The sequence below is a fragment of the Diabrotica undecimpunctata genome, chromosome 3, assembly GCF_040954645.1.
Source record: "Diabrotica undecimpunctata isolate CICGRU chromosome 3, icDiaUnde3, whole genome shotgun sequence".
NCBI lineage: Eukaryota > Metazoa > Arthropoda > Insecta > Coleoptera > Chrysomelidae > Diabrotica > Diabrotica undecimpunctata.
Window position 1 is genome coordinate 105,261,453 of NC_092805.1, and position 13,851 is coordinate 105,275,303.

A 13,851-nucleotide genomic window follows, 5' to 3' on the forward strand; every position below is an offset into this window, starting at 1 on the left:
TATATGGAAAAATCTTAATCTGAAATGGAATTTAGCAAATTTATATAAGATAGTAGCTGTTTCTTTTGAAATTGGTAAAGGAACTACTAGAAGCCCATATAAGAAACAGCATTAGAGATCCTGCTATATGCTCCAGACTAACTAAGAAGACAAAGGATAATATAAAGACTGTATAATATACAATGTGACCAACAAACACGAAATCCTGAAGGACCACATTCAACCCAATGAAGAGTAGCCAAAAAGTGGAAGGTGTTACGAGTGTCCAAGGAGCAAAGACAACAAAGTAAAAAAGAACATGTGCCCAGTGCAAGAGGAACGTATCACTACATAGCACAACTGTTACAATGTGAAAAGATTGTAAAAACTAATCATAAGTATGTATATGTTGTATATTAGACGAATTTTGTAGATACATACGATCTTTTTTGAGTAATGTTTTATAATTTATTACTACAAACATTAAAGTTAAATAAATAAAGGGGAACTTTAGCACAATTAAACATTAGTGACAAAGTTGCTAGACATACGGTGCTAGACGTTTTAGAATTCACATGATATAAGGAACGTTAAATAAAGGCTTTTAATACTTCAAAAGCTCCATATAAAAGTCTTCCACAGAGCTTTAATGCATCAACCCTTACTAATTAGTAAACTACCACTTTCTGTATAAAATTATTCTATTCAAGTCACAGTGCCACTTAAGAATTAACTGCCCGTAGTTTCAACAGACAAGAACAAAATAGTGCACTTATCACTAATTTAATAAATTTATCCCTATTTATATTTTTTTATTTACAAAAAGCTACATCAACCGTAAAAGGTATTTAGCGGATGTTTAAAGATTAGAATATATGTATGGTTGTGTACACATAAAGTTAACATAAAAATTTACCACCTAAAGAAATTATTACATTTTATGAAATACGTTAATGTACTTAAGATATTTAATTGTATTGGATAAGTTATAGTTCAATATATTTTTAAGCTGACTTGGTTCATCAGGAATGTTGTTGATACTTCGTTCATACGAGTGAAGTGGACATTCCATAAGTATGTGCCGGACTGTTTTTGGCATCTACAGTATGAGCATTCTGGTGGTAGCTATTTCGTTAATAACTGTTTGTGGGTTAACGTTGTATGACCAATTACTAGACGATTTATAACCACCTGTTCTCTTCTTTTTTTTGTAAGTTGAAGCCAGACACTGATAAAACGTTTAATCACTTTACAATTTGAGGTATTCGAATCCCAACAACTCTGCCACACTGCTGTACAGTGTTGTTTGATATTAAGGTAGATATTTGTAACTGGATTATTTTTTATATCAAGGCTTTATTTGACGTTGATTTAACCGCTAAGTCGTCGACCTTTTCATTACCTGAAATATCTATGAGTATATATGATGGTATGCAGAAGTGAATGCTTACATTTTTGCTTTGTAGATAATGTAGCATAGATTTTATATTCTAAACGATTTTATGCTTTAAAGCACTAATTAAAATCTGAGATAAACAGAAGATTAGTATTTATATATTTTTGACAAAATTCAAGTGCTTTTAAAATTGAAATAGCTACACTATTTCTTGATATGAGGTTGTAACGAGGGTAAGATTTGTGGTATTCTTTGAATGAATCTTCTTCTTCAGGTTCCTTCTCCTATCGGAGGTTGGAAATCATCATCGCTATTTTAATTTTATTGGCCGCCCTTCTGAATAATTCTAATGAGCTGCAACCGAACCACTCTTTCAAATTTCTTAGCCAGTATATTTTGCGTCGTCCTGGGTCTCTCTTCCCTTGTGTCTTCCCTTGCATAATTAACCTAAGTAATACGTACTTTTGCCCCTCATTATATGACCCAGATATTGAATCTTTCTAATTTTAACAGTTTTTATGACTTCACATTCTTTCTTCATTTTTTGTAACACCTCTATATTAGTTACTTTTTCATTCCACGATATTCTGTGGATTCTCCTTTAGCACCACATCTCAAACGAGTTTAATTTTTTGATTTCATACTGTTTTATTGTCCACGCTTCCATGCCGTATAGTAAAGTAGAAAAAACGTAACAACGTAGCATTCTTGTGCGGATCTCTAGATTAAGGTTACGGTTGCAAAGTAAGTTCTTCAATTTTATGTACGTGTTTCTTGCCATTTCTATTCTAAATCTGATTTCTTTTGTTTGATATCCATCTTCGGTTAGCCACGTTCCTAAATATTTATATTATTTTGTTACTCTTTCGATCGTATTATTAATGATCAGATTATCTACGTTTTGTGGTTTTTTTGAGAATATTATTGATTTCGTTTTCCTGAGATTCATTTGCTTTACCTTTTACATGCATTGTATACATGTTGTATTATGTACTGTAGATCTTCCATGTCACTTGCAAATATGACCGTATCGTCCGCATATCTAATATTATTAATGCTATTTTTCCGTTGACCACAATACCTTCCACAATATTCAATAAAACTTCTTGAAATATCACTTCACTGTAGACGTTGAATAAGAGTGGTGGAAGTATGCACCCCGTCGAACTCCTCTAAGTATACATTTCTAGTAGCTTATTCTTATGAATATGTCATCAAATTGGTGTTATATCCATAACTCAGCACATTGCTTAATCTCATTTACTACGGATAAGTGACTGATATGAATATAGCAGAGTAGTTGTATCAGAACCCCAATTTCTATTAGAAAGTATTTTAAGGAGGTTTATTTTTGACTGACAGGATAAGGCATATTTCTAGTATGATCTTTAATATGATCTGTCCATTACAAATAACTGTCAAATCTCAATCCTAAAAAGTCTGTTGAATCTACTTGTTTTATGTTAATATTATTTAGAATTGGGGCTAACAAATCTAATATTTAAGAGTTTTCCTAAGTAATTTACAAATATTATTTGTGAGAGAAATTGGTCGGTAAAATGAAGGGTCAAATTTTTTTCTTATATGGTTTTAAAATAGGGATGATTATAGATTAACACTAGATTATAGGAAAAGTTTTTCTAATGAAAATATAATTTACCTCTATTTAGTTTTCCTGAAAGTGGAAACTCTTGGAATTTGATATGCAAATTTAATTACTCATTATTTTCTATTATTGGGATATTTTTTTGTCGCTCTCTAATTTAAAATTTAAAAATTTAGAGTTAAAATTTGTACTGCTAGAATTTGTTTTATATATTTTTGCTAGTGTATTACTGATTTCCTGTTTGTATGTTATTAAAGTTTTATCATTAAGCAAGGTACTAATTTGAGTTGTTTATGTTCTCTGAGTTGATGAATTCATAGACAAAACATATCGCATCCAGGTTTCTTTTTTACTTTTTTTTTATAAGATGTTTAGTTTTAGCTCTGAAACTTAGATTCTCAGAAGTTTTATGTTTTTTTTTTAATATTAAATGCATTCTTGCTAGCTTTCATAGCAACAGATATTTCTTGATTCCACCATGGCACCGGTTTTCCTTTACATAATTTTGTTTTTCCTATGGATATATCAACAGTTTTTGTAATAATATCATTAAAAGATTGTATGTTTGTACCTGTTCAAAATCAGGGTTCCGAAGATATCCCAGAAATCTCCTTGGACGAAATTTACAAGGCTCTAAAAAAGATGAAGAATAACAAAGCTCCGGGGGAGGACGGTGTCGTCACGGAAGCGATAAAGATAGGAGGCTCAGTACTGATAACCAAAATTCAAAAGCTCTTTAATCTATGTCTATGGAATCAAAATATCCCAACAAAGTGGAATAATTCAATAACTGTACTCTTACACAAGAAGGGAGATATAGCAGACCTGGAAAGATACAGACCAATCAGTCTCCTTAACCATCTTTATAAATTATACACCCGAATAATAACGAACAGATTAGAGACAAAGCTGGATTTTTACCAACCTCGGGAACAAGCCGGTTTCCGCCCTAATTACGGCACAAATGATCACCTGCAGTGCCTAAAAACCCTGATAGAAAAAACTAACGAATATAACCGTCCCTTGGCATTGATATTTGTAGACTTTGGCTACAAAAGGCGTTTGATACAGTGGAATTACCGTCCATCTTAAGAGCACTACAAGATTGCAGGGTCGACCACAGATATTGTAATATAGTTAAAAATATATATGAAAATGCCACAACAACCATAAGTCTACATTCAGCAACTAATAAGATAAAGATAAAAAGGGGAGTCGGGCAAGGTGATACCATGTCACCAAAGCTGTTCATTACCGTTCTTGAGTATGCATTTAAAAGACTAATATGGCAAAAGAAAGGAATATCCATCGATGGAGAAAGATTAAACCATCTACGTTTTGCGGACGATATCGTGCTTCTGTCAGATAATCTGGGAGAGATCAAAGACATGCTCCAAGAACTGAATTACATACTACAAGAAACTGGGCTGGAGATAAATTTCGAGAAAACCAAAATGATGACCAATATGGTTCCCAGCGAAGAGATACAGATCAATAACAACAAGGTAGAATTAATCGATAAATACACATACTTGGGTCATGAAATCAGAATAACCAGAGACAACCAAACCTGCGAGCTAAATAGATGAATCACGTTGGGATGGGCGGCATATGGAAGGATGAGAGACATTTTTAAAACAAATACTCCAATTCACCTGAAAAGGAAGGCATTTAACCAATGCATCCTACCAGTCTTGACCTACGGAGCAGAGACCCTAACTTTAACGAAAGCTACTGCCGAAAAACTGAGGGTAACACAAAGGCGAATGGAGAGATCAATGCTGGGTCTGACCTTGAAAGATCGCGTGAGAAATGAGGAGATACGCCGACGAACTGGCGTTGACGATATTATACTGCGAATCAATAAACAAAAGTAGAGGTGGGCTGGACATGTTGCTAGAATGGAAGACGGAAGATGGACGAAGATATTATTGGAGTGGAGACCAAGAGCCGACAAGCGAAGTCGAGGCAGACCACCCACCCGATGGACCGACGACCTAAGGAGAATAGAAACAAACTGGATTGCAGCAGCTAGAGATAGAGAGAACTGGAGACGTTTGGAGGAGGCCTATATCCAACAATGGATGTGAAAACGGGGCTGGATGATGATGATGATGATGTTTGTACCTATATTTTCTTCTGAAGTATAGCCTAAAATGTAATTGCTTTCAAGATGTTGATATAATTCCCAATCGGCGGAATCTTTTTTCCACTTTTTTCCCCGGTGTTTGGTGGGTCAGTTATAGTGGTTTTCATTGTTATAGGATAGTGATCACTATTATAAAGATAATCCAGACTATTCCATGAGAGGGAGGTTGATACTGAGGGGGCACATAGGGAAATATCTATGGTGGAGGAAGTACTATTCTCAGAGCTGAAATGTGTAGGTTTACCATTATTCATTTGTATTAAATGTTGGACATCTATAATTTCCATGAGCAATCGACCATTTTTATCTATTTTTTTGCACTTTCGCGCGATATTGTGAAAATTCATATCACCTACTATTAATTTGGGATTAGGAATTTAGTTAATTAGATACTAAAGATCTTTTAGTACAGTTTTCTTAGGATAAGGTAGATAAATATTGCAAATATTGATGTTTTTGCAGTTAATATTACATAATACTGATACAGCTACAACTCCTAAATTGGTAGGTTACTTTGTTTGGCCTGTATGTGATTTTTACAAAAATATTAACACCTCCAGTAGCATAGGTCACGATTTTTAAGGAAATTGGAACAATTCATATTCAAATTATTAGTTTTAAGGTGACATTATAGGTGATATTATAAAAGGAGATACATCGTTTATAAGTAAATTAGGAGATTTTAAGCTAACCAAATTAATTAAATAACCATTAAGAGTCCACTGTAACATAAATATATTATCCATTTCATTTTACAACGTGGTAAAGGGATATATCGCTTTCAATATCCGATGATGAATCGATAACTGTGGATTGTATTATTTTTCGGAAATTATATCGGTTGTGTAATTTTGTACTATGAGGGTAGGATATTTTAAGTTTAATACATTACATATCGTGTCACAAAGAAAATGCCGGGTATTTAGACTCGATTTTACCTTTAATTGATTCAAGTAATTTAAGAATATCAGATGGTAATAATTTTGGCCGCTTAACCATATTTTTCGGTTTGGTATAATTTTTTGGATTATCTGTCATTTCATGTATGTCAGGAGAGTCACTAGATATTTTTCTCTTTCCACAAGGAAACAAAGTTCCTGTATTTGGCTGTATACTATATATTAAAATTTTTTGAATAAAATCCTTTATAAAAAGGTATATAAAAAACCCAGTTGGGCTATGTTGAATTGACAAAACGTTTTCGGAATAAGTATTCCATCATCAGGGTCCTAAAATAGTATTTAACCACTTAATTAAAAAGAACATGAAATAATTTAAGTTTTGACTAAGGTTAATGTAAAATGTGGTTAATACTTACTAGTTAATACATGGATGTAGCCACTAAATATGTGGGTAAAAACCCTTTAAAAATTATTAAATAAAATTTAGTTTACATTATGTCTAATTTACAGTTGAGATGTTAAAGTTACCGTTGGATTGGTAACATGGCGACATATGACTCTACATTAAGTTGCAAGTCCTGAGACGGTATGTCTACGAGGACTTTGTCAAAGCAACTGATTGAAATGACAATCTTGGCAGGTTATGACGGAAGTTATGACAGAGCAGTCAGTGTAACTGTATATGTCTATTTAAGACAGAAGCCAACGTTGTTTAAAATTGTGAAAGTTGAAATAAAATAAAATTATAACAGTATCAACCATCAATGTTATTGTTTTAAATTATGTATGTGACATGAAATTGTCACAATTTCATTTCTCTGCGGTAGTGTCATTTTCAGTATTGACGAACGTTCCCAGGTATACAAATTCGTTAACTGCTTCGATGACGTCATTTTCTATAACAAGTGGCCGTAGTGTTTGTGGTTGCGTACCTATTTTCATGTATTTTGTTTTGTTGGTGTTTATTATTAAACCCATTTTTTGTAGCCGCTTCCTTTAATGCTACGTACGCCTCTCGTGCTGCGTTTTCCGTTCTCCCAACAATATTGATATCATCAGCATATGCTAAGATTTGCACAGATTTGTTATATATTGAACCGGTAGTTGTGATTTGTGACGTACGTATTACTTTTTCCAGAGCTAGATTGAATAGTATACAGGAGAGTGGGTCTCCCTGACGTAGCCCGTTATTTGTTTTAAAAGGTTCAGAGAGTTCCCCCTGGATTCGTACTTTGCATTCAACTTTTTCAAGGGTTAGTTTGGTTAAACTTACCAACTAATTTGGTACTCCTAGGTCTATCATTGCTCTAAACAATTCTCTTCTATTTACAGAGTCGTAGGCTGCCTTGTAGTCTATAAATATGTGGTGCGTGTCTACACCGTATTTCAGTGTTTTCTCTAGAATTTGTCTTAGGGTTGAAATCTGATGAATTGTTGATTTACCACCTCTGAAACCAGCCTGGTATTGTCCTATTATTCGCTCTGCATATGGTGCCATACGATGGCATAGTATATTGGAGAATATTTTATACGCTGCATTTAGGAGCGTAATTCCTCGATAGTTAGAGCATTCAAAGATATCACCCTTTTTGTGTATGGTGCAAAGTATTCCAATATTCCAATCATTGGGAAGGGACTTCTGTATCCATATTTTTTTTATAAGCTGCTGTAGGGCTATTATGATATCGTGGCCACCTTCTTTATATAATTCCGCTGGGAGATTATCTATTCCGGGTGATTTGTTTCTGGCTAGTTTGTTTACAGCGTCTTTAACTTCCAGGATCGTTGGTGGATCCTCCTCCCTCTCGTCTGCTCCGCTTACCTCGCAGCTTTCGTCTTCCGGGTTTTCTTCTTCCTCTATATTAAGTATCTGGTTAAAATATTCCGTCCATCGGTTTAGTACGTCTGTTCTTGTTGTTAAGAGATCGCCATTTAAACTTCTACATTGATTTGTGTTTGCCTTAAATTCTTTTCTGTTGATGTTAACTTTCTTATAGAATGTTCTGAATTCTTTCTCTCTGTTGAGGTTTTCTATATATTGAAGTTCCTTTTTTAAGTGGTTTCGTTTCTTCATTCTGTGTATTTTCTTTTCTTCTCTTCTCTTTGTCTGGTAATTCTCTATACTTGTTCTAGTTCGGCGGGTAAGCATTTTTGCATAGGCTTCATTTTTTTTTCTGTGTTGCGTCTTTGCATTCATCGTCAAACCAGTGATTTTTTCGGGTACAAGTTTCTGTTCCTATTTCATTTTGTGCTGCTGACTGAATATCTTCCCTTATCCTGTTCCGGAATGAGTCTATATCTCTCTGGTCTTCTTCGCCTAGACTTTGATTCCTTAACCTATTGGTAACATTTTCCCAGTACTGTTTTGCAACAGTTGCATCTCTCAGCTTCTGTACATTCCATTTCTTTCTATTTATTTCTTTTTCTTTGTTGGAGTTGTTGGAGTTTGAAATTCTAGCCCTTAGTGTTGAGATCACTAAACAATGGTCTGAGTCTATGTTTGCGCCTCTATAACTTCTGCAGTTTATTATGTCCGTTCCGTGTCTTGAATCTATTAAGATGTGATCAATCTAACTAGTTGTTCTTAAATCAGGGGAGGTCCAGGTTACCTTGTGTATATTCTTGTGTTCAAAATAGGTGCTAGCGATGGTCATGTTCAGTGCTGCTGCTAAGTTTATCAGTCGTAATCCATTATCGCTACTGATGTTGTGTAGGCTATGCCTTCCTATAGTCGGCATAAAAACATGCTCTCGTCCTATTCTTGCATTCATGTCATCTAGCACTATTTTAATGTCATTTTTGGGGCATCTTCTGTAGGCTTGTTCTAGGTCTTCGAAAAACTGTTCTTTAATGTCTTCTAGTTTGTCGTCGGTCGGGGCATGTGCATTAATTAAACTGTAATTAAAGAATTTACCTTTTAAGCGTAAATAGCACATTCTTTGACTGTAGGCTTTAAAATCAATAACTAGGCCTTTTGTTCTTTGGTTTACTATAAATCCCACTCCATCTATGTGTTGGTTTTCATTGCAGCTGTAATATATGGAGTGGGTTCTCTTATCAAGAATGCCTGTTCCCGTCCATCGCATTTCCTGCAGTGCCAAAACATCTAGTCTGTACATGTTCACTATGTCTAGTAGAGATGCGAGTGCTCCAGCTCGGTACAGGTTTCGGGTGTTCCATGTTCCTAATCTTAATTCCATTTTTCGTTTGCAGTGTCGTCGTCGTAAGTTCCGTCCGGCTAATAGTCCTTGAGGTTCCGTAACATATGATTTTTACAGGAAGAGGTTGTTAGCCTCTAGCCTAACCCCCAACCTGGAGGGCCAGGGACTCTGTTGGGTTGCCATGCCAGTCTGTTTTGGTTCACGGGTGGTATTTTATTTCCCACCTACCCGCCAGTCCTAGGACTGGTAAGGGCGTTCCCCTATCCACCACCTGGGGACGCGTCCGATGGGCGACAGACAACATCCACACGGAGTTGAATTCTTCTATCACCATATTTAGGTGCTGTAATGGATTTTTGGCTATATAATCAGCAATAGTATTACCCAAAATAATGTCCTTTAACCCATACAAATTTAACACTATATGGATCTGATAGTTTTAGTAACTGTTGAAAAATTTCTAATATGAATATAATGCTATTGATTGTATATTTAAAGTTTTGTAAGGAGTGTAATACTGACAGTGAGTCACTGCATATGACAATTTTGTTTCACTGGTTTTCACAGCACAATTCAAGGGCTTTGTTTATAGCACATGCTTCAGCAGAAAAGATGCTGGATTAATTATTTAAAATAAATGATTTTTTAATTTTCATTTTTGGTACAAAGTAAGCACTGGTTGTACATGTTGGTGATTTTGACCCGTCTGTATAGATCACAATATGGTTTGAATAGCCACTTAAGATTTCTTTATGAGTAGTGTAACAAAATTCGTTTTGGTATTAAGCAATAATAATATTTGTAGCTAGAACATTGTTAGATGTGGTATATCCAACGATTCCCAGATTAGATTAAAAGGGGAATTTGTTAACTTAAGTTCTTTGCAAATTATAATTGCTCTTGCAAGTGATGGAGAGTTTTTTTTAATGAAGTATGTGGATGTTAAACCATCTGTATTTAATTCATTTATTATTTTTGCATTAAAAGTGCCACGATAATGTTGGTTTGGGAAATATTTGCTTGTCAGATATTCTCTGCGGAATAAGAGTGGGTTTTCAGATGCTAGAACTAGGGTGGCTTTATTTGGAGTACTTTTCATCAATTCTAACACAATTCTTAAAGCTTTAAATTGGATTCTATCAAGTTTACGTAAATTGATTATGCTAGCTGACCCATATACCAAACAGCAGGAATCTATAATAGATCTTATATAGGCTTGATTAAAATTCAATGCAATGTTTTGATCTGCACCCCACGATCTCTTACACACCATTTTAAGAAAATTAATACCTTTTTAGCAGCGACCAATTGTACAATTAATATGTTGAGTCTAAAGCCATTTTCTGTCAAGTACGACACCAAGATATCTAAATTCCGAAACAATTGGAATATCATTGCCATGTAAGGTTACAGCGTGATCTTTAATAGGGTGTTTTCTTGAAAAAAATACTACGGCACATTTTTGGTACGATATATTGAATCCATTTAATCAAGTCCAATTATCCAAGTTGTACATAATATGTTTGCAGTCGATGGATAAATTCGTTAATTGGTGTTGTCAAAAGATATAAATCTGGGATAGTGATATTTTCAATAGAACTTATAAAAATTTGCCATCGAAAGCTTAAAACGTATCAGTGTCCGGCATTTCAACTCGCAGAAGAGTCATCTGGGATACAGCATAAAGCCCTAATTTTTTCAGCTCAACTTGTAGTACCGAATTTGGTATTGTGGGACAAACATTTAAGATGACCAGTCTTGTAGCAGAAATATTTAGACGTCTTACTTTAACGTGAAACTGAAATTGTGTCTTCCTGTTTTAAAGTATCTCCATTTATATTAAATACTACTTACATATTTTTTTCAAAGGAGTTCACTTAGTTCTAATTAACTGGCAATTGAACAGGCCTGTTAACGAGAAAGGTTCGATGTAGATTCCTCAATAAATGTGTTAAAATATACTTTTAACTGTATATTATTTATTTAATTGGAATTATTGGAATATATGGAAAATCATATTTAAACTTTGATAGATTTTTGACAATTCCCTATTTGAATTTAAAACGTATTAAATGTTTAAAATTAAATTAATCAGGCACAAAAACTGTTAATGGATTCGAATTAAACTCTGGCTAATAAAAATTATGCAAGTCGAAGTTTTTATTTAAAGTTCTGAGAAAACTAAAAAATTATATTTACGCGTAAACCTTGCGTAATAATTAAATATATGTGGGGTATTTTGCCGAAGTTGTGGTTATATGTAAGTGTATGGATTATTCGAGTTTTGTATAAACTTGAGCCAAATATTTTACAATTTTTTTTTTAATTTTTTATGCAATTTTGGAATGTAGTCGCTGAAGATTATTAAATTTTCTATTTTATTTAAATTAACCGAATTTTTGCCATTTCATCCACTACCTCAATATTTTTGATTTCGATATGTCCTTTTACCCAAATAAAGACCAAGTCATTGCTACTATATTTAAATTGAGCGATTAAATTAATCGCTGATACTTAATACGCCGATCAAGTAGTAATCGATCGGCCAACTCTATCCTAGACTAAGTATTGAATAGTCTTCCCCGGATTTTGAGTATTGACCAAAACGTCGTCCTTTGCTACACCATCCTAGAATCGTTTATATTTATTCTTATCAGGTATCAACAGTGACTCGTATTTTTATTTTATCGTATTGATGTCTAATAGAGCTACCCGTCACATGTATCTAAGCATGGGATTATTGGTCCTTATAGTGTTGAAGATGAGAACGAGCGTCCAGTTACTGTTAACTAAGGGCGATAGAAATAAAACGTTATTACACCTTTTTTTTACGAAATCTTTGCCGCGCATGTAATCTACAGATGCACAGGTAATGGTTTTAACAGGATGGCGCAACGAGAAATACGGCTGTACGCTCCTTAGTCTTACCTCACGAACATTTTGAAAACAGAGTAATTTCTCATGGAACAGATTTCTAGTTTTGAGCTCACTCACCTGATCTGGCAACATCAATTTGGGCCATGCTAAAAGAATGAGTATATCAGTCAAAAGTTCCACCAGCAGATATTGAAGAACTACGACAAAAGATAATAACCTGATTTCAACAACTGCAGCAACCACTATTTATAAATATATTAGATAATCTGCAAAATCGTTATGAAGCATTCAGTTCACATTTTAAACATGTAAATTGAATTAAATGTTCACATTGTAAATTTAATTGAAATGTTAACTTTCGGTATTGTTTATTTTCGCGAATACTTTATAATCCTGATAATAATTTAGCGTTATGGAATGCAAATTGTAGATTCCTCATGCCAATTCATTTACCGTCAGTTTGCTTTGTAAATTTTAGAAAGAACAGATTTGTCATTTTTTAAAATTGATTTCAAACGTTAAAGAAATCTTCGAATTTCTATTAGTCTTTTAAACAATTTAACCTGTGTACATTTTTGTTTTATTTTTGTTTATTGTTAATATAATTCGTTTTTTGTTTGTTATAGTTGATACCCGAAACAGTGATGTTGATCTCAGCAAGTTGTACAGGATTGTACTACAGGCATATGACGGAGGAAGCCCATAGAAGGACTTTTGTAGGAACGAGAACTTGTATTGAATCTCGCGTAAAATTAGAGTGCGAAAAAGAACAACAGGAACAACTATTATTGAGCGTTATTCCAGCGTACATAGCAGCAGAGGTAAGTTTAAGACAAATACTTGCAAACTTTTAAAGTAACTTTGCATAAAGTGAACCAATTTAATCTTTCTCAGAATAGTTTGTGCTGCTGTTTCTTAATTATTAAGTATGTTAATTTTAAAAGAATGTTATTTTAACAGGTAAATATTTTTGTATAATACTTTAAACCGTTTTATTATTATTAATTATTATTAATGAATAATAATTACTATTAACTACTATTAATGACTATTAATTATTATTAATTATTACTAATTATTAATCTGGAGACACCTGTAGTTTATTATTTTTGCTTATGACTACATCGTTTTATTTTTGCAAATTTAAATTTAACAACATTTTACAAATTTATGGTATGCTATTAACGCATTATTTATAGAATTAACAATATAACACCAAAAATAATTTCAACAAACTACAATATTCAGGCAATATGGAAATAGATGAAACAAATGTGGTTAAGTTAACACAGACAATGCAGTCACTCAAATTAGCAAATAGAGGATTGCCGTCAAAATGGTTTATTTGACCCACTTTAAGATATAATTTATCCAAATTTTTAAATTCTATTGGAATATCCTGATATTGTTGAAAGTTCCTCCATTCGTCTTTGATCTTTTGCATTGTTTTTAGGTGATTTTAAAGATTATAAAGTAGCTTACAGGGGCTTAAAGTAGCTGTTAGTAGCTTTAACAAAATAATAAAGCTACTAATATTTTATTTAGAATGCGTATCTTGCTCATAACTACATCTGCCAAATTATTTTATCATTTTGTTTTACTTCCATACAAGCTGTAATCAAGAAACGCCCGAATGTTTGTAAAAATCCTATTTTAATTCATAGTCTAAATCACTAATATTTTGCGTCACCTAAATTTCTTAATACATGTTGTAAATGTTGACAAATTTTGTAATATCTTCGAGGATCAATTGTTTTAACATTAGTTGGTCTCAAATATTG

The 13,851-nt window shown here is 33.4% G+C and overlaps 1 protein-coding gene across 2 annotated transcripts in view; it reads left to right on the forward strand.

The window, feature by feature from the left end:
- Positions 1-13,851, forward strand: part of LOC140437146 (adenylate cyclase type 2-like) — a 559,227-nt gene that overhangs the window by 103,262 nt on the left and 442,114 nt on the right. For both annotated transcript variants that reach the window (XM_072526486.1, XM_072526487.1), the window contains exon 4: positions 12,697-12,891. In XM_072526486.1, the coding sequence (XP_072382587.1) occupies positions 12,697-12,891 (195 nt within the window). The remainder of the gene's footprint in view (positions 1-12,696; positions 12,892-13,851) is intronic.